The 21,460-nt window shown below is 34.2% G+C and overlaps 1 protein-coding gene and 2 long non-coding RNA genes across 8 annotated transcripts; 1 reads left to right on the top strand and 2 right to left on the bottom strand.

Moving 5' to 3' along the window:
- Positions 1 to 1,219: 1,219 nt before the first annotated feature.
- On the top strand, positions 1,220 to 21,389 carry LOC124453364 (collagen alpha-1(XV) chain-like). 6 transcript variants are annotated; one of them, XM_047004183.1, is made up of 38 exons: positions 1,220 to 1,302; positions 1,416 to 1,521; positions 3,565 to 3,689; positions 6,867 to 6,938; positions 10,792 to 11,369; positions 11,554 to 11,613; positions 11,767 to 12,314; positions 13,179 to 13,374; positions 13,653 to 13,733; positions 13,994 to 14,017; positions 14,127 to 14,150; positions 14,259 to 14,297; positions 14,395 to 14,475; positions 14,556 to 14,588; positions 14,712 to 14,750; positions 14,813 to 14,839; positions 15,085 to 15,102; positions 15,300 to 15,536; positions 16,011 to 16,064; positions 16,129 to 16,182; positions 16,255 to 16,332; positions 16,519 to 16,545; positions 16,610 to 16,636; positions 17,131 to 17,220; positions 17,362 to 17,436; positions 17,591 to 17,689; positions 17,798 to 17,833; positions 17,925 to 18,113; positions 18,376 to 18,411; positions 18,493 to 18,528; positions 18,593 to 18,628; positions 18,726 to 18,926; positions 19,037 to 19,165; positions 19,237 to 19,278; positions 19,475 to 19,534; positions 19,644 to 19,838; positions 20,174 to 20,286; positions 20,469 to 21,389. In XM_047004183.1, the coding sequence occupies exons 3-38, from the start codon at positions 3,578 to 3,580 to the stop codon at positions 20,677 to 20,679; spliced, it is 3,957 nt and encodes a 1,318-aa protein (XP_046860139.1). In that variant the 5' UTR covers positions 1,220 to 1,302; positions 1,416 to 1,521; positions 3,565 to 3,577; the 3' UTR covers positions 20,680 to 21,389. The 6 variants fall into 6 exon arrangements, with proteins under 6 accessions (XP_046860139.1, XP_046860137.1, XP_046860134.1 ...); XM_047004181.1 differs by having other exon boundaries at positions 1,222 to 1,302; positions 11,767 to 13,106; XM_047004178.1 differs by having other exon boundaries at positions 1,222 to 1,302; positions 11,767 to 13,374.
- Positions 2,566 to 3,573, bottom strand: LOC124453371. Its single transcript, XR_006951064.1, has 2 exons — positions 3,153 to 3,573; positions 2,566 to 3,037 (listed from the first exon to the last, which is right to left on the bottom strand). It is a non-coding gene; the product is annotated as an uncharacterized LOC124453371 (long non-coding RNA).
- On the bottom strand, positions 7,702 to 8,332 carry LOC124453369. The gene is made up of 2 exons (XR_006951063.1): positions 8,279 to 8,332; positions 7,702 to 8,156 (listed from the first exon to the last, which is right to left on the bottom strand). It is a non-coding gene; the product is annotated as an uncharacterized LOC124453369 (long non-coding RNA).
- Positions 21,390 to 21,460: the final 71 nt, after the last annotated feature.

Here is a 21,460-nt window from a genome sequence, read left to right as displayed (position 1 = left end):
ATGGAAAGATTTCTTTTAATTACCTGCTCTTGGCGCCTTGTGTGCTAAATCTGTTCGCCCGACACGTTATGAGACACAACGCATTATGTTTGGTTGTCTCTTCCATTTTCAAATGCAAGGAATATGATTAAGATAATATCATGTCAGTGTTGCTCCAAACATATCGTGACGATTAATCGACAAAAATTTTTCTCGGAATAGTGTCAATGTAAATTTTTTCATCGATAGTTCACTCTTTCAAAAAGAACGAACAGATCAACAGCGAATATCTTCATCTAATGAAAGTGTTAAAGAACCTTTTGTTTAATTTACCTGAAATGTAAGCATTTTTCCTAAACATTGTTGCCCAATGTTCCTTGCAATTCTCTTATGTTAAACAGAGTTGGATGTGTAAAGTTATAATCAATTTTATAAGTGATTCGCCAAAACCGTTTGAGAATTATATGTTTTTTATCAAATTATATTCAAAGTTGAAGATAAATTTTGTTATTGTTCGTGTAGCAAAGTTGTTAGTGTTCAAAATAGAAATGACTCTTAACAGTTTTAAGAATTTTTGCCACGTTTTAGCTATTCAGTATCAAATTAGTAAAGGATTAGTGGATTATCAGTCTAATGTTGAACCCAGCTTATTTATAATGGTTTTTATAACTTGAACGATATTCTGGCTTATATTACTTATATGCTGAAGTGCAATGGTCACCAGATTGTAATACTTCATATTAATTTTTCATATTGACTAACAATTTTGATAATGTGTAATCACCACTTAACTGTACACGACTGTACATAATCTTGGCACGAACTTCATTACACTGTCTGGTAATTTTTTACCTTTGGAATACTGATAAAATTATTTCCTTCACTATTCCCTGTGGTTTTGAGAATGCTTTAAAACAACTTTGTATAAAACTATTCTTGTCGTCTTCAATCAAGCATACGGATTCAACATGGTCGACATGGTAAATATATATTTTGAAGTGTTTTTTTTTGCATTGCCTTCTTAAGTTTTTCCTACATTTGAAGGCCTGAATGATTGAATTTACTAAATTGAGTGTCCTTCAGTGTTCTTCAACGTATCATTAGTAAAATAAATATATTTGATAAAGTATTGTATTTGTTGATTTAGTCGGTAGTTGTGCCTTTGTGTTTATCCAGGCTTTTCGTAAGTTATTCTCAAGCTTTTGCACCCCGCAGAGTGTTTAATTGTCTTCTAAGTTAAAGCAATACAAGCAAAGCTCGCAACGACAAATACGACTCATAACTTTGTACTCTTGTATTCTCTGTCAGTTCTTTAATATATTTGTATGTATGTTTGTGTACACTTCGCTTTCTTTTATTCAATGTGTATCCGGTTTTGGAGTCTTCAGGATTGAAGGCGAATCGTGAGCATAAAGAACGTCTTAACCTATTTTTAGGCATCTTAATTGCGAAAGTGCGACAACAGTGGCATTATTTCTATGGTGTGGCTGAGTCGTCTTTATTCTGGTTCTCCAATTTGCTAAAGTATTAATTTAAACGAAGGTATGTCCTCGTTGAAAGTCTGTTTCAGGTACTCATTAGTCTATAAAGGAAGTATTATAAGTGGAGATATTAAAGCCTTCCTGCTGTCATGAACTATTTTAATATCAGTCCAATAAAGTTATTATTCACTCATACGGTATGATTTTTGGAAACTTTTGTCACCCTGATCTCTGTAACTAAAGAGACGTTAAATTTGAGTGACCATAACTACATGTTTCCAGTGCATGTTACATGTTTTTCAACGTGCATTATATAAACATGATGAAAGCTCAGATGAAGTATGTTAAAGGCAGGGATGAGGAATTTGTCTAACTGTTCATGTAGTATTTGCTAAAACTTGTCCCGTCCAATTTTGTGTAATTTTTTGTGAGCAAACTCCAACAAAAGCGAAAATACGGCTATTTTTGTACTGAAATTGCGTTATTGCTATTTTACTCGACATTCGCCATAAATTAGGCCCGAGGTAATGAAATATATGTTTTTTGATGGCTGTCTTCGAAAATACATATTAAGCAGACAAATTTAGCAAACTCATCAGATTGAGGTTATTAAAACAAGCGATGTGAAATATTGTCATTTCATTCGTGGGAAACTTCGACTTTTTTTCAGTTACTCCGACCACACACATCCGATGAGTTGAATGTTAGAAATAAATTTAAGCCAATATATTTGAAATGACGTGAAGATTTGGAAAGATAAGATTTTAAAGTTTGAGTGTCCACTTCAGCCAGTTGACTACAGTTCAATATAGAGCACTAAGAAAAACAGACACACAATACATTTTGTACACAGAGGGCTTTAGAAAGGACCGTATTGACTAACTCAGCACGCACATTATTTTTTATTATAGCGTGTTAGCCACCAAAACTGTTCATAAATGAAGTCATTGGCTAAAAATGAGAAAACATTGCCGCCCTTGATTTCGGAAGCAATTAGCAAACACCTCAAAAGAAGGCCGAATTTTTATTCTAATATCAATGGTATGAGTAATGGGGGTCAGGTTTCATCCAAGTGCCGTTACGCATTTTTTCAACAACTTCATGATTTTTTGAAACGACATGGTTTATTTCATGATATTTAATGAAGCAGCTCTGATGAACCAGCAGAAAGATAAATATTTCACTATAGTCAATAAAATCAAGCTATTATTTCGAGTTGGCAGAAGCCTACATTCACTAAATTGCTGACGACGCCTTTTTTTCATTTATAAAGCCATCCGGAATTCACATGTTCCAGTGTTTATTTACCTGTCGTGGCCTTACGTTTACGCTTGCTTATCTGCTTGCACTATACACCATATCCCAATAAAACAGCTGGTTATGGGAATGCCTGGGTTTGTCTGTTTTATCCCAACGTAGTAGCTTTTATTATCCTCAAGAAATAACCAGCAAATTAAAGATATAGTATTTTTGTTGCCACTCCAAGGCTGGGAATATTAGAATGTTTTTCTCCCAAGTCGAATTCTCTCGATTTTTCTTTCCTTGTGTTGTTCTTTGCGCAATATGCTATTTTGCTTCTGTCGTAAAATGAAATATTAACTACATTTTAATTATTTCTTAATATAACTAAATTTTGTCGAATATTTTACAAACTTTATATGTAGAAGGAAAATTTGTCTGATCGTGGCTTACCATAATCATTGAAGTCTGCAGTCAATAGTCCATTTTATGTCTTCATGTGCGAGGGCGAAAAAGAAATTATTTTGACTTTGTAATTACTATGTAACCATTGCACTTTACAACAGGTGCAAAGCATGATACCTACAGGTCACCAAACATATTAAATATGCAAGTATACATAAGCCGATGTAGACTAGCAAGACTAATATATCCGTCTTGTTTGTCTTTTATTGTTGTAGCACCTCAGAAGTAATCGCGTTTTGCAGTTTCAAAAAATCTAGTTATTGTCATGTGAATATTTTTACATCAGCATAAAATTTTCATATGACACCTTGTTCTTGTGTTACCCAAATCAGTGGTTGCTTGAATGTCGTTCATCGCTCACCATTCGTCATCAAAGTTTTATTTATATTTTTTTGCGAAGGCTCTTCTTTGAAATGAATCGCATTCAGATGGCATTCTTTCTGTGGACATGGTCTTGTCAAGTTGTGGGTGGTACTGGCGCCGAAGACTTGTTTTTTGGCGGTAATGATGCACTCTTCCACCAAGGTAAACACAACAAAGTGATTCGTTGTTGCATTCATATACATATACATGTTTATTCAACCTCGACTATCTTTCCATGTATTTATATTCTTCCGAGAAATTCCTAGCCCATTATTCGATCGCGCAAATGTGATTTTAATATTTGTGATAAATGAATAAGTAGATAAACGATCGATTGGATGAATGTGCAAATGAATGAACATTGGAATCTATTAGTGTCGATGTGTGTATATGAATAATGATAAAAGAGATTACAAAGTAATAGAATCATTTTTTGTCTTTGTAATATGCTGCCATGTATGTTGGTATTTGACCTCAGTGGAACTCTTCTACAAAATTGTTCCTTATATATTTGTGCTTTGACCTCCTACAGCAACTTGGTACCGAAACATGACTGTCTATTTCCGAATTTTTGTTAATCCGCTGTGGAGTTGACCGGACGGAACGTCTTGAAACGTTAAAGCTATTAAATGTCATAACTGCTTTAAAACGCAAATTCAAAATATAGTCTTGTATTAAATGCAGTGCCTATGTCGTATAAAGATATCTGAAACGAATGAAAAGTAAAAAAATTCAATCTTTCAGCATTCATTCAATCAGTCTCCAGTGTAGGATGCTTGGTTTGTTTTCATGATTTTATTTAGATTAATGCTGTAGACCCCCCTATGGATAAGCTGCCATGCGACTTTGAGTTTTATTCACTTAAATAAATGTTTATTTGATATGATCTAGACAATTGCACTTCATTTTTAAAGCCTATTAAAATTTCCTTTTAACGCGCTTATTGAAATCATCCATATGTATGGGGTATTATATGTCTTGATGTATAGACACCTGCGCTATCTTCGTCTAGTGTGTTCTGTAGTTTGGCTTTTTTCACGATGATTAATCGGGGGCTAAAATTTGATAGGCCAGATGTTATAAAGCGTTAATAGGACATTGTAAAAAACTAATATATGATGATTATTTGGTGTATTCATTCATCGCCACCACTGGCTATGAACACTTGATATCATCTTTATGTAAGAAATCTTTATGAAGAATTCTCAGCAGTTGCCATTGCAGTTTGTACGTCATTCTTTTTTATTATCAGATTCACTTAACTTTACATAATGCCATTTTATTGTGCTCTTATGTATTCAATCATCTGTAAATTAAAGTTCCAGTCATTTCTATCAAATGTGTATGTTGTAGCTATACTTTTAAAGGGTAGAAGTTTGATTTGGATTTAATACATTGAACCATGAAATTTATGACATAATTTCAAACTAGCATTTCATTTTAGACTTTTCCATTGAACTTATATATTTAGTAAAATGACAATTGCACAGGTATTAATTTTTGCATCTTCACATGATGAAATTTGCGAAATATTCAAAATCATCAATGTATTAGAATTAGAAGATTTTTTTACAGGTCATTAGCGCATAATATGTCTGTACTTAAGGACCATTTTTGGTTTTGATATGGCTAAAATGCTGTATTTATTGACCTCTTGCAAGTGCCATTACATGTATAACATATGTAGTCTTTCGGATGATTCAAGTGCAAGAAAGATGACTTGTGTTAGGATTGTTCTTAAGCTGTAATTATTTTTTGATAAGAAGTAATTATTGCAAATTTTTAAAATTTTGCCTATGTGTAAAATTTCTCTCATGCTATCGGCTCTCAGTTCCCTTTTAGACGAATGGCGGTAGGTAGATATTCGTTAAAAGAAATTGTCAAAACATACTGGTAAATATAAAGACATATCGATAGGCAAATGGCAAAGTTACATGCAAGCTTATAAAACATTTACACTGTTTCATTTACTCAAAGTTATTGAATACATCTTAATTTGAAATTCAGTTTATAAATTGAACAATCATAACAAAAACCACATATAAGTCAAACGATATTAAACATTTTGCCAAGTTTCTTTCAAATAAGTATTTGATCTAATTATGAAAAAAATTATAAATATATACACGACAGCGTTTCTGCTGTTGTTTTAATGCTGAAAGATTGATGGTTTGCAATGTAAATATAGACCTTTAATTAAATTTTGTTTTCTTTAAGAAGAATGCAATATATTTTAATAATTTTTTAAAAGAACACGGCCCTCATATTATACATAATGTGAAATGAAGAGCGTGTTTTTGTGACAAATGATTGGTAGTTTCTTGTTTGTTTTTTATAAATATGTGCTAAACTAACTTGTAGATAGTTTATTTAGTCACCATTTGTTTTGTGAAATAACAATCATGTTTGTTTTTGATATCATTGAAAACATTCCCTCTTGCTGTTAAATGGCTGCAAATATGAAAATAGCAAAGAAAATAATCTATGATTCTAGTCTCCACAACTGGCGAAACCGCACAATTCTCTCAATATTATAGTATATTGGATATAAAGACAAGTTTGTCGTCGTATTTAGATTTCAATAGCCACATTTAGATTGTAGAGCAATACCTAAGAGCCGGCGACTGCCAGGACAGCAAAAACTTTAAAACATACCGATTTCTAAAAGTAAAGAAATGCTTTGTACGATTAAATACCGATGTTCATAGACAAATAATCAACAGGGCCATTTTTATCATTTTATGCATTCAATAGTTTATTTTGTGTTTCTTTGTCGGCAAAGCAAGAGCAGGTTTCAAAAATCATGTAACTTTGATAAAGGTAGATTGATTGTTGCATATAAAGCAAAGCCTTTCTTTCTTAACGTTAAAAAAATACATTTTTATTATTTAATATAATTGTGGCCATGAATTACAGTTTGGATAGTAGCTTTCTTTATTGAATAAGTAAACCTTCGAATTTTATACTACGAAATGCCAGCAGGAAATGCTGAGATATGTGGCGAATAAATTGGGCTACCTGTGAGAGACATTTATGCAGTCTAGTGTCTTCGTCAGGATTGGAGTGATCTGATATTTAGACTAGAAAACTTATATAGTACAACAATCTGATTCCCTTAAATACTCCTGTCTAATGCCTTAATCAGTACGATTTTGTAGTCTGAAGCTTAACATCTTTATTGGAAGGGATCTGATGATGAAATTTGAGTAACTGTACCCTCCTGTAAAGTGTGTTTGTCCGAAGCGATCTGATAATGTGTCATAAAGTCTTCTCTCCGCCTTTTTTTGCAATGAAATGTTGCGTAGAAAAATGAATCATTATCTCTTGTTGATTGTGTAGAACCGACTTTTACGAAATGTTATTTCCTTAAAGTTAAAGGTGATTACCACAGAAATTGCGAGGAAATCGAAGGTATTGTCGCAGAATATTACATTTTAGTAAATAGAAATACCCGGGAGGTTTGAAATATGATCCTACATGCACCCTATATGCACCCTATCTATGACCCTACATGTGACCTCTGAGCGCGTTTGTATAATTCGTTTACCATTACATTATCTGTCATATACTTGGGTCGCCTTGCGTTTGCTAGCAATTTCTACTGATAAAATTGACATCTTCCATACATACCGGTTACTAACTTACTATGTTAGTTTTATGGCCTTCTTATTGCTATGCAGCTGTATCATGTATATGAATCCAATAAGACGAAAATTCTGCTAAAACCACTGTGTGTTGTACTGATATTTATGTTCATTTTCAAACTGTATTTAATTGAAATCTTTTGGAAAAAAGCACGTAGAACACTTTTTTGAAAGACAATTGAAATTTAAACGGCGATTTTCATCTCGTTTTTTGTGTAAAACTGACTGACGATCAAAGTCATGACGCTGTTGACCTGCTGCATGCGAAAAAGCTCTTTTTTACTAAAATTTTAAAACCTATAATTTGCGGTTCCTTTATATAACCTAATGTTGCGTTAGAACAAATGGACTTTTTTATAGTTTTCAATATGCACGTCAATTATCACTTATACTAGAAGCATTCTTTGTGAAAAAAATGCTTTTGTAATAACGGATATGCAGTTAGTCGATTTGAATTTCATTGCACGAATAGCCCTTAGCCTGAAACACAAATGTTTGCTGACTAAAATATTTACTTTTACACGTACACAGAGAAAGTCAGGCTAATTTATTTACGTCGATCCGATGTTAAAATTTGAAAAATGGCAAACCTGCAAAATGTACTCATGCCTGTATAAGAATTAATTTGTATTAAAAGTTTTTGCCTGTGATTACGTTATCTCATCAACATTTTAAAATATGTGGAATACTTCATTTCTTGTTTTTAATGAGCTCATGCTGTCTCAAAGCTATTAGCGTCTGGTAGAAAGAACACAATTCATTCCTCGATTCATTCCTTTCGTCTGATTATTTTAAATTGTTATGATTATAACTGCGCTCAACTTACATTTATGCAATGCGGTCCACATATATGTGTATAACGTAATCAGCTGGATAGCCAAATGAAAAGACTACCTGAAATATCTGTCTTCAATTGATATCCCTCTGTGATTCGGGTATTCAGAGTCAACACCTCAAACAAAGATTGTAGTCATTCGCTTTCTCACTGATTAATTAATAGTATCGTGTGAATATATTGCCGATCTTCTCCTGACGAGGAGCACTGTTTCTTTGTATAAAATCCAATCGAATATTACGGTTCATTCGTGACCATAGAAGATTATTTACCTAAATTGAAGGAGACGTCTGGATTTGATTTGTATGCACGTGAATGAACAGCGTTTCTTTACATCGCCACAACATGTCGTCAAGATGTGCGAGTCTGGTCGCTTGTAGCATCTTTTTGTCTTTATTTTTTCATAATTTGTCTCATCTAACGTCGGCCGAGCATCTTGAAATCGAAAAACGTGAGTATTCCTCTTGTGTTTAAATATGTTAAAAATTTATTTGAAACCAGATGGCAAAATTATTATTTTGTTTGTAAGCCAAGGTTGTAGATCTTAAAGGAACGCCAGGAAATTCTCCAATTTCACAAGAAGAAAATATTCCAAATTTCAGATTGTGCGTTTGAGAGAGACTTCGATTATTTTGAGTATCTATTTCAAATTTTACTGACTACATGGTATTCATTCCATTTTTCATAGCGCTATTCAAGTCGAAGCATGGTAGCCCTCGACCTCTCGTTAGATAAGAATAAAATGATGATTTACGCTTTCCATTCTATCATTATATACTGTGATCCACAAAGTGTACTCAACATGTCTGAAATATCTCAACATCAGCAAGCGTATGAATAATTTTGGCACATTTGGTACCATAACGATGCAAAATATTTCATGGACACCCGTTGTTCCTTTACTTGATTTGATGTTTCTTTAGGCCATTCCTGGGCCTAAGGTGATGTTGATGTTGAAATAAAAGCAAGTCTAGTGTTCGACGAACGTTCACAAAAATCATTTTTTGATTCCATTTTAGCCTATCAAATTATATGCTCTAAAACATTTTCGCGTTGTCGGCCACCTAGTTAGATAACTAAAAGGAATAAATAAACAAAAACTCATGTAGTATAACAATTGCACGATAAAATACTTTCCATGTTTATGAATACACGAGCATATTCTTTCTTCGGAAAAATTAGATACCAGCAATAATTCCCGCGTTAGACAATAGATCGCATTCACAATACATCCCAGTCATTGTGCTATTATTTTGTTGTTGCATTTTGTTCAAACAAGATCGTTTGAATTTCGATAGAACCATTGCAGATCCGAATGCAGACGGGCTTGAGTACAGATCCTCGTGAATCTGAAAATTGAAATCTGCACCACCAAGCGTTTATGAATTACACCGCATGAGGAATGTGCTATGCGGATATTAGCTGGATAATTGTATTACATTCATTTTTTATAAGCGATAATGTTCATAACTGCATAGATCAGTCTTTGTTCTTTGATCATATGTATTGCAAAAGACGTGGACGTTAATATCACCTATTTATCAAAAGAAACTTAGAAAATGAAGTCTGTGTTACTGTTACTGCCCTTTTCATCACAATTTATACAATTGTCAAGTTAATTTTGAAATTGTGGCTTTATTTTAAATCAGGGTACATCGATTAAGATAATATGCTTTTGATCGAACTATTTGTGTTCCATCACTTCGCAAACATGTCAACAACATTATTTTGTGAGAAAGATTTTCCCGTATTTTTATTAATGCAATGCTTTAATACAACAAAATACTACAACCAATTATCGATATTGTATTTATATAAATGAAAGAGTAACGATATGTTTCTATTTCTCAGCTTATTCGAGAGCTTATGCGTAAACATTATGGTGAACTGTCTTAAGTACTCATGATGTCGACTTTAATGTTGTACTCTCGTTGTATTTGCTTGATAAGTTTGATCAACTGTGTGTCCGCGTTCACTACTTAATGCTATGAGCATGGATCAAATAATTTTTGTATATGTTACCATGGAATTTATTTGAATATAATCCGATTTCATAGTTATTACTTCAAAGTTGCTTGCCGTGGTCTTTAACCTCTTGCAACCCAGCAGGGCGGCTCCGAATGTATACTCATTTTCAGTTATGTACGATAAACTGATCATAAAACTTTAAACTATCTCGTTTATATGTATTTTTTCCACCGGAACTTCTTACCACACACAGAACATACTATTGTAACTAGAATGCCTTGCAACAACTAACAAATTAATAGTTAGCTACTATCTTTATATCAAGTATTATTACTTATATGTAGTGATGTTGAAAAAAGTCACGAAAACTACAGATTCGTCCCGACAAGCCTGTTTTGTGATTGCTCACTCTTCAGGGAATTTAATGAATACTATTAGTTATATATATTAATATTATGTTCAACAAATAAATACCTAATTACCTAGCAAGCATGCAGTGGTTGTAATAGTATAGATGTACTATGTTGTCATCATTCTGAACTTATCTTTTATATGCTGTGTACAGATATCACTAAACTCTAGAATACTGTGATTTGTGCTTTTATTCTAGTAGAAATGAACTAAGGCTTGGTGTTTTGTCTCGGAGAATTTAATTTTCATGACCGAAGTGTCTCGTTATAGCATGGCAAATACTGGCCAGATTTATTGTAAAATTTAATTCATCAGTAATTTATTGTATTACGGAAAAATTTTCTTTTCATATGAGCCTCTACTAAGTTGATAAATTTGTCCTAAAACATTTCTTTTTTATTTTCAGGTTCTTTGGATGACGAAATTCTCATAGATTTTCTAAGTTTTATCGCAATACCTCTTCCTGAAGGAGTAACTTGGGTATTAGGTCCAAATGGTTTGGACAGTGAACCAGCGCTAAGATTTTTACCAAATTCAAAGGCATTTCAACTTACAAAAAATGTTCTGCCTTTATCATTTCCAAGTGACTTTGCAATTACGGCAACGGTATTATCGCCCACAAATGGCGGTGTTCTTTTTGCTGTGACCAACGAAGATAACTCAAAGATCTACTTGGGTTTAGAGATTCTCCCCGTGCAAGCTGCAGGACCTGATAACAATGGCTCTATGATCATAAGGTTCATGTTTTTAAACCCATACTTTGGACGAAACGAGACTATTAATTTCCCAGTCAAAGAATTCGCCAACAAATGGACTAAGTTTGCCCTCAGTAAACAAGACAATTTGATCACTTTGCACTTCTCTTGTGGATCAGAAGTTTTTGAGAAGGTTGCAACGCAAGTTTGGGGAGCGTTTATCATCCCTGACACAAGTTTATTCCACCTTGGTCGCGTTGGCAACAATATCAAGTACAATGTGTTTGAGGTTGTTTGATTTTTTTCAATTTCCTACACAATTATGTAACTTATATAATAACTATGTCTAACAAAATTATTTACCTTCTTTGTGATTTCATTTTGCTTCGGTTATCACCCGCCGACAATCATGTTAATTTTGGTAAATTATTTTTGAACGTTGGTGCAATTGAATTTATTTTTTTTGAATTTAGGGCGATATAGCAGAATTGAAATTACATCTGGATCCCAATCAAGCTGCTGAACAATGTGATGTAAGCAATATAAGCATTGAAAACAGGATTTGAAAAATTTTTTCATAAATTTATTACACAAAAGGATTTCAAAGTTGGAAAAATTTAATCGTTTCCTTTGGACGTAAAAAACATAAAGCAAGTTTTTGAAATGTTTGCCTGTTTCTTTTCTAGGATGGTTCAGGATCAGGATTTGCGACGTTTACAAGATCAAGCAGTTTGAAGAACAGTGAAAACACAGTAATGGCGACGGTAAAGTCAAAGAGTAAAGAAAACGAGCCAAACGTCTTACATACAAAAAGTACCGAGGAGGAAGTATCGTTTGAATTCACTGATGATCCCAAATTTTCCCGTGATTCATCTCTCAACCTTGAAACAACTCCTCCATCTCTTATCGAGTTTTCTTCTCAGAGACAAGTTAGCTCAAAATTTGTTTCGGTAAAAACTGAGTCTGAAACAATACCAATTCCTGACACCACAACTAAACCTGACACTACAGCACAGTCTCAATTCACAACTGAAAGACAAACGGTTGCTTTGGAAACCACAGCTAAACCTGACACTACAGTACAATCTAAATCTACAGATGAAGAAGAAACAACGATTGCTCCAGACATCACAGCTAAACCTGACACTACAGTACAATCTAAATCTACAGATGAAGAAGAAACAACGATTGCTCCAGACATCACAGCTAAACCTGACACTACAGTACAATCTAAATCTACAGATGAAGAAGAAACAACGATTGCTCCAGGCACCACAGCTAAACCTGACACTACAGTACAATCTAAATCTACAGATGAAGAAGAAACCACGATTGCTCCAGACACCACAGCTAAACCTGAAACTACAGTACAATCTAAATCTACAGATGAAGAAGAAACCACGATTGCTCCAGACATCACAGCTAAACCTTACACTACAGTACAATCTAAATCTACAGATGAAGAAGAAACCACGATTGCTCCAGACACCACAGCTAAACCTTACACTACAGTACAATCTAAATTTACGGATGAAGAAGAAACCACGATTGCTCCAGACACCACAGCTAAACCTTACACTACAGTACAATCTAAATCTACAGATGAAGAAGAAACCACGATTGCTCCAGACACCACAGCTAAACCTGACACTAAAGTACAATCTAAATCTACAGGTGAAGAAGAAACCACGATTGCTCCAGACACCACAGCTAAACCTGACACTACAGCACAGTCTAAATCTACAGATGAAGAAGAAACAACGATTGCTCCAGACACAACAGCTAAACCTGACACTACAGTACAATCTAAATCTACAGATGAAGAAGAAACCACGATTGCTCCAGACACCACAGCTAAACCTGACACTACAGCACAGTCTAAATCTACAGATGAAGAAGAAACAACGATTGCTCCAGACACCACAGCTAAACCTTACACTACAGTACAATCTAAATTTACGGATGAAGAAGAAACCACGATTGCTCCAGACACCACAGCTAAACCTGACACTACAGTACAATCTAAATCTATAGATGAAGAAGAAACCACGATTGCTCCAGACACCACAGCTAAACCTGACACTACAGTACAATCTAAATCTAAAGATGAAGAAGAAACAATTCTTGCTTTGGACACCACAACAAAACCTGTAACCACGGTACAGTCTGAATCAACATCTAAAGTTGAAACAACACCTAAGAGAACAGAACTTGGCATTACACCGAACATTCTACCTCAACGTAAGACAGTGGCAACATCCGCTATGCGAAAAACTACCTTGCCTGAATCAAAGGTATGTATTAATTTTGTTTAAATCAGCTAAAGCCATGGTATCTTATTTTTAGCATTAACATTTGTTAGAATGATTTTAAATGAAAAAAATTGTGATACAATTTGTTTCACAACACAATGAACAATTTTATTTTACATGCAATTTTAACAAAAATTCATTTGTATTTGTCGTTGTTATCGCTTTTGTATTCCCTTCGTGACTGGAGTTTTAAACACGCAAACCGCGTTTCAAATAAAACGATGTTGTCTTTATTTTTGACATGAATTTGCAACAAGCAGAAAGTCGATTCCCACCTGACTAATAACATGATACCATGTTCGATTGATACCAACTGCAATAAAGTGAGGGCTTTGACCCAGGTATGACTTTGCATTTTAAGCTTTTTTTGCAAGATCAGCATCAATCAATCAATCAATGCAATGCCTTGATTATCTATTGATTATTTCATCCTCTTTGTGAATTATGCAATTTGCTAATTATACGTTGATTATCTACTGATTAAATTGCTTAATTTTCTTCTGTGATTTTTCTGTCTTCTGATAAAGTAACACTTTTCTTGACAGATTTTCTACTTTCGTTATTCATTGTAGATATTAAGCCATTTTTTGTTTTATTTTAGAAAGAAAAGGAGATATCTCTTCCGGTAAGTCGAGAAACTTTTCTGCTCGACATTAGAAAAGAAAACAATTGCAAAATCTTGGAATGGTCATTTGTCTCCGTCATAATCGTAATTTTATTGCTGTTTTTTGTAGAACAAAGGAGCAAAAGGGGAAAAGGTTAGTTTTATGTTTTCACTCTTTTCATCGACAATATTTTATCTTCATTTGATGTTTTCAACTTCTGTGTTAGATGAAGTACTCAAATACCAGGAATGTTTTCTTTAGGGCGAAAAAGGAGCTGTTGGTGCAGTAATCGCGTTACCTGTAAGTGCTAGATTTTTTAAATCTCTTTTTCTCGTCAAATAGGCATAAAAGAATTATTACAACACACAGTTCATAAGTATTGCGTTGATTTTTTTAGCCCGAGCCAGGTCAAAAGGGTAATAAAGGAGAAAAAGGGGATAATGGTTTAGTTGGACCTGCTGGTATTCCTGGAGCATCGGTATAGTGTAGCTTCTTCCAATATATGTTGTTTTTGTTTGAAATAAATGAAATAAACGCGACTGTGTATTGTTTTTATAGATTAAAGGTGATAATGGTGATGTTGGAGCTAAGGTATCACAATATTTTGCACACTACTACAGTTGAAAGACTTGTTTGTGTCTCTATGACATTTGACATGTTAAGACTTCATGTAAACATAGTTATGTACGAGCTTTCTCCTCTTTTTTTTTCCAGGGTGAAAAAGGAGAACCTGGTGAAATCCGCATTGTTAAGGTATGGCAATCTATAGACAGTTTTTAAAGATCACGTTTCATATCAATTTCGCTTTTTTTCAGAGTGAACCTGGTATGCGTGGTTTACAGGTATGGAATTATACTTCATAAAAACTTCCATGTATGTGGTATTGATGACAGAGCCATCAATTTCTCGTTGATTTCTATTGCACAACGTGAGTTTTCATTTAAATATTTAGATGACGTACAGAAGCTAGAACTTAGTTTCTTTGTAGAAGAAACTGACTTTTATAAAATAATTTAGACGATTTTCAAGTTGAAGAAGCTTTTGTTTTGTAGTTATATTTCTATATTTTGTTTTACTTTTTTTCTAGGGTCCAAAAGGCGACAAGGTAAAATTGAATCAATGGAGTGTCATCAATTTGAAATAAGTAAAATAACAGAGCATTAGCATTAGGTCAATGGCATCTTTTATGAGCCAAGTATTCGTTAAGGGCTAAAATTTTTCCAGTGTTGGCTTCCATATAACCATTATCATTTATTAATGGCGTGATATATACAAGATCTCAAATGCAACCATTTTCCGTAGGGTAATGCTGGCAAAAATGGTTTAGATGGAAAACCTGGCCTTCCTGGATCACCTGGGCTTATGATCATCAGATATAATGCCAGTAAGGTACCTGGACCTCGGGGTCCACCTGGACGTCCTGGACAACCTGGCTTTAACGTAACTGGACCAAGTGGTCTTCCAGGATCACAGGGAGTGAAAGGAGCTAAAGGAGATACTGGAGCTCGAGGCGAGAAAGGAACAGTTGGAGATATAACGGTATGTCATGCTCCTTGCTCTTTTTTCTCTTTTTCCTCTATTGAACATTTTCCTTAGAATTCTTGTTGTACGTAACGTGGCTCTTTGAAACAATCTAGTTTTATTTTTGGCTCCTACAACCATTTTCTACGTTGCGAGTTTTAGACTTTTTCATGATAAACTTGACATGCTTTGCACTTCTGGGCTTGTTTTATGAAATTCTAAACCGAGTTTTCAACTTTGAAGTCGCTTTTTCCTGTCCATTTCATGTCGTCCTTTGACACTTGCATCTCCCAACAATGTCCTTTTTTCCATGTATTTATCTGTCGTCTTCATTCTCTTGATTCATTTTTTTTTTCTTTTCTCAATAACACGATAACAAACACCTACTTGTGTTGCTCTCTCTTTTCTAAATGTATAGGAAAATACTTTGAAAAACATAAATGTCACGTGTTTTATGATCTTCCTTGAATAATGTCTTTACTTTTTATGTAGACTGTACTTGGCCCTAGGGGTGCACAGGGTCCTCAAGGGCTTAAAGGAGATAAGGTGAGATTTATCTTATTCATTCGTGGAAGGAACATTTTATGTTTGATGATTATTTTTTTCATAGGGGGACATAGGATCACCTGGAATATTAGGATTGAAAGGTGTACAAGGAGACAAGGTGAGAATTAAATGTCCACAAACTGTTTCCTTATCTTTTATAGATAAGATATATGTTGTATTCGCATTATAGGGTACACCCGGGGATAAAGGAGAACAGGGATCATCTGGGATTGATGGAGAACCAGGAAGACCCGGACAAAGTATTAAGGTAATATTGATGTGAGGTGTGCGTCAGAGAATATTTTCATCGATATCATTTTTTATCTTTTATCGACGCTTTGATAATGGTATGAAAAAATCCCAAGATTTCAACAACAATTTCATTTTTTTAGGAAGAAAATTTACCCTTAAAAATGTCAATTATTTTGACGTTCTTTTATTCTGTGTTTTACAGGGTGATCATGGTACCAAAGGCGAAAAGGTAATTTGCCTTGCCATCCATCCAAGTATTTGTATTTTAAATGTAATATGTTTTTGGTTTTTAGGGCGACCGTGGTGAACCAGGAACGAAGGTGAGTAATTTCCATAGTGAATGCAAGAAAGTATTTTGAACTGATATCTTGTTGGAAATTATGTTTTTTCATGAAAATTATGTTTTTTCATGAAAAGCAAAGAGTGAACAATGAATGCGATGATTTTTTTATCCCCAACTTTGTCACTCTTTTATTCAGTTCCTATTTGTATTCATGAAAAGTGATTGCACACTTAGATCAAAAGTTTGATCACATTTGGGTTTTTTTCATTCAAATTAAAATCTACGTTTCAATGGTTTTAAAGTTTTTATTGTTATTAATTATTATATGAAAATGGTGAAACTTATTTGCGCTGTTTTCATACGTAAAGCTGAAATGCAACCAAGACTTTACTCAACCAATTTTTCATATAAATCAACTTAGCGACAACTTCCAAAAGCTTCGTAGTTTTGAAAGCTACTTTGTTTAAGAATAATGAAAAACTTTTTATAATTTGGTTATTTACCGTGCGTTATCTTGTTTCTTTTTTTTAGGGTAAAAGTGTAGAAGGACCCCAAGGACCACCAGGTCCCCAAGGACTACCAGGTCCACCTGGACCACCAGGTCCGCTCGGATCCATGCAAGTACTAACGCTTTTTTTATCATTTATTGCTATAAAAATTCTATACGTTTTGGTAAAAATTAGACTAAAGAAAGCAATTTTAAACCTACATTCGAGTAAGTACTTTACAGCATTCATTCATGACTTGATCTTATTTTTATAGGGTATCAATGAAGGTAATCGTATTGTTGATGCTGCTGCTCAAAGTGTTTCGGAGAAAGGAGAAAAGGGTGACAAGGTTGTTTTTATAGTGCTTTGTTTAATAAAATATTCGATGAAGCAAAGGTGTTTTGCAACTGTTTGCTTTTAATAAGCTTGCGTTAGAGAATAATTTATTCGCAACATTGGTGTAGATCAATTAGTGAAAACTTGTTGTTCATCGTTTACTTTAGGGTAACATTGGTTTACGTGGTTCAAGTGGTGACGATGGAGTACCTGGTGTAAAGGGAGATAAAGGAGATCCTGGCATCGATGGAATCACTGGAGAAAAGGTAAAGGCACCATGTTACGTATCATAACATTTTAATTACTTTTACAAAGTTCTCGGTTTTCAAGTACTTTTAATCAATTGATTTTCCACCCAATTTTGGCATTTTCAGGGTGATGAAGGAGCTCGTGGAGCAAAGGGAAGCAAGGTACTTTATAGAAGTGTGTTTTTCTTTTTTTTTCCTAGCAATATCTTGAAAATAAATTATAAGTAATTTCATTGGCGCTTGGTTTTTTTAGGGGGCTACTGGACAAAAGGGTGACATTGGTATAAAGGGTGAACGTGGAGAAAAGGGGGATGCAGGAAGGCCTGGTGTTTCAGGAAATTCTGGTCCCAAGGGTGATGAAGGACAGCGTGGACTTGAAGGAGTGAAAGGAAACAAGGGTGAAATCGGAGCAAAAGGAAGTCTGGGGGATAAAGGGGACGAGGTGATATTGCTTGTGCTTTTGTGATAGCACGTGTTTGCTATAGAAGATTGTTCAGTGAGTTTTTGAGCCTCAAATCTACAAAATCAACAAACATTCTGTCATATAATTACATACTTTTGTACAGACATCAGATGGCAGATATATTTGTTTTGCCTCGTGAATTTTCTGCATTTTTTAGTGGGAGACATTGGACTGTTAACTTGTACTGAAAGCAACTACTTTGTTTCGACAGTAAATAATCAACTCTGGTTATTTTTTACAGGGAAAACTTGGTTTGTCTGGTAAAGATGGAATGAAGGTTGGCAATAGTATCTTAATGTTAACCACAACTTTCTAGGAGTGCTTACTTAAATTCATTTAATTTATTTCTAACTAACAGGGAGAAAAAGGTGACACCGGCTTGATTGGTCAACCTGTAAGTTACAATGCCATGTTTCTGACTGAGTTAGTGTTTCAAAAGGATAACAATTGCATTTTAGGGTGAAACAGGAGAAAAGGGGGATATTGGCTTACAGGTAAAATTTTTGTGTATCTATTTTATTGTTTTACGAGAAGTTAATCTCCAACTAAAAAAATTTGATGTGCATTTCGAAATTCATACTTTCACTCCAGGGCTCACCCGGTATAAAAGGCGAGAAGGGTGTTCCTGGCAATCCTGGTGTTTCGTTACCAGGAGAACGTGGTGCTCCCGGACCACGAGGTCCACCTGGACCGCCTGGACGCTCGATTACAGACGTCAACTCTTTCTCAGGTCCGGCAGGAAAAGAACATGATGAGCAGAAGTTGAATGTTGGGCAATCTAGCATATTGGGGGTAAGTGAGCATAAAGAAATTGATTTTTATAAAAAGTAGGCATCGAATTGATTTTGTTGATGTAAAATTTCAGAATGGTGACATATGAGGTCTATTGTTGTTAATTTCAGATTGTTACCTTCTATAATCAAGATGACCTTCTCTATGGTGGAAATTTGACACCAGAAGGAACAATAGCATTTGTTTTAGAAAGTCAAACATTGTTTGTGCGTATTGCACAAGGATGGCGCTCGATACAGGTAAGCTCATGAATATTGATGTCCGTCGTAGCTGTTGTTTTGTGTCATGATCATTTTTTTATTTTATTTAGTTTGGTAATGCGAATGTTGGCCTGATTTCTCCTACACCATCGGTAAATTTCATTAACTTTTTCGTGTAATATTTACTTTTTTATTATCTAATTTATCTGGGTTTTTTATTAACAAACAAAAATAGTTTAAAAATGGGCAAATTAAGGAAGTTAGTGACGATGGTGACGACAGTTTAGCTGAGAAATAATGTAAAATAGACGAAAATGGATTTATGATTTTATTTCTTCTCTCTTTCAGCCGAGTCAAAAGGTTGAGCTTCAAATACCACAAGCGGGTGTTGTAGCAAAAACACCTTACGTAAGTAATTGTCTCATCGTGAGTTTATGTTCAAATACCGGTGATTGGTTGCTGATATGAAGAATCTGATGTTTGGAACAATCCTGAAAACTCATCCATTCTTTTCCAGCTTTATTTGATTGCATTGAACGGACCGATGACTGGAAATATGGGTGGTGTGAGCGGTATCGATCACCAATGTTGGAAACAATCTAAAAACGCTGGACTTAGGGGTACTTTTCGTGCTTTCCTCTCATCTTATGCTCAATCAATAAAGTCTATCGTTAGAAGACGCGATCGTGATCTACCGCTGGCCAATCGTAACGTAAGTCATCGTTCTCATCATTATCAACTTTTCGTTGGAAAGTTTTATGTTTTGTAAACAACACACATTACCCCATTAACTTTCATTACTTCTGTATAATCTTATTTTACATCTTTTCAATTTGTTTTTCATCGTAATCGTTGTTTACTGCAATTGTTAAATTTGGTGATGTGTTCTTACAGTTCACTTCAGTGTTAGGCACATGTGATGGAAGGACGAGTTTATTTTGTATATATTTTACACACGTGTTTCTATGAGGCTTTTCTTTATATTTGTTCGACAGATTTATAAATAAGAGTGTGTTTTGAGATGACAAATTGTTGTATCTTATGTAGGGCCAACAGCTGTTTCCGTCTTGGGATATAGTGTTCAAAGAAAACGAAGCATTTAATCCGGAAATTCCCATACTTTCATTTGATGGTCGTGATGTCCGAAGAGATCCCACATGGTAAGGAAATTATTTTCAAATGTGTAAGAATTGTAAAGTTAAATAATAATTTTATAACTAATGTAACTTATATAATTGAAATTATGTCGACAAAAAGAACGACAACAATGTTACTGCTAAAATATTAACTTTCTCTATAATCATTTGTGCTGTATATCTCTGTCTGTATATCTGTTTTTTAGGCCACTAAAATTGTTTTGGCATGGCTCAGACAGCAATGGCAATAGCGTAAAAGAGAATTGCGATAGATGGGATGTGCAAAACAACAAGAATCGTGAGTTATTTAGTTTTGCATCTCCTATCAATGGTACAACAACTGTCTTGGCACAACAGAAGTTCTACTGTTATAATCCGTTTATTGTACTTTGTGTGCAAGTTGGTGTACGTCGTTGAGAAGAATTGGTTTGTTTAAAAAAATACCTGCCGTGTCGAAGTATAAGGGAAATAAGAGAGAAAAATATTCCAAAGTAATCAGTTGCCAAAGACGTTCTAGTACATAGTTTTGAGCATCGGCAATTAAACCATTTCATGATGATGTGGTCACTTCATTAACTACACAAGCGCTTATCAATTAATTTATCAAGAATCATCTATCTGTTCATTATCTGTTGGTGGACGTCATATAAACGTATTGTTGCATCACACATGACGTCACTGCTTACATTAATTATGTAGTGAGTAGGATAATGCAGTCCTAATAACTGATGTTTTTTAAATTCAGTTTTCTTAGCCTATGTCTTTGTTGTTTTGCACGGTATAAATTTAAGCGGGTTAAATTGCCTTACAAAGCGACATTTTCAATTATAAAATTCTTTAGCTAATTTTATTTATACATTGTGCGATTTAGAAAATGATTTGAATTATCATGTTTGTATATAAAAATTATATTTTTATATAGATAGATTTTTTTAACAGCATGCAAAACACAACATTGGTTCACACTATCTTTAATAATAGTAAAACTTGCATGCTAGTTCATAGTTTTATTTATGTAAGACGATGTTTGGATTACCACTTGGATTTTAGTCATTTTTCTTTTTTTTGTTTTCTACCATTCTCAATATGCTGAACTGATGTAATAAATTTCTAAAGTATTTCCTGAAGTGTCTCTTTTTTGCTAGTTTGTACTATGTCGGTTGGTTGCTTAAAAAATTGTTCGCTCTGAGCTTCTGAG

Source organism: Xenia sp. Carnegie-2017, unplaced genomic scaffold (genome assembly GCF_021976095.1).
Source record: "Xenia sp. Carnegie-2017 unplaced genomic scaffold, XeniaSp_v1 HiC_scaffold_25, whole genome shotgun sequence".
NCBI classification, from domain to species: domain Eukaryota; kingdom Metazoa; phylum Cnidaria; class Anthozoa; order Malacalcyonacea; family Xeniidae; genus Xenia; species Xenia sp. Carnegie-2017.
Note: the sequence above shows the minus strand (reverse complement) of the source record. Positions and strands in the feature narration are given on the sequence as shown.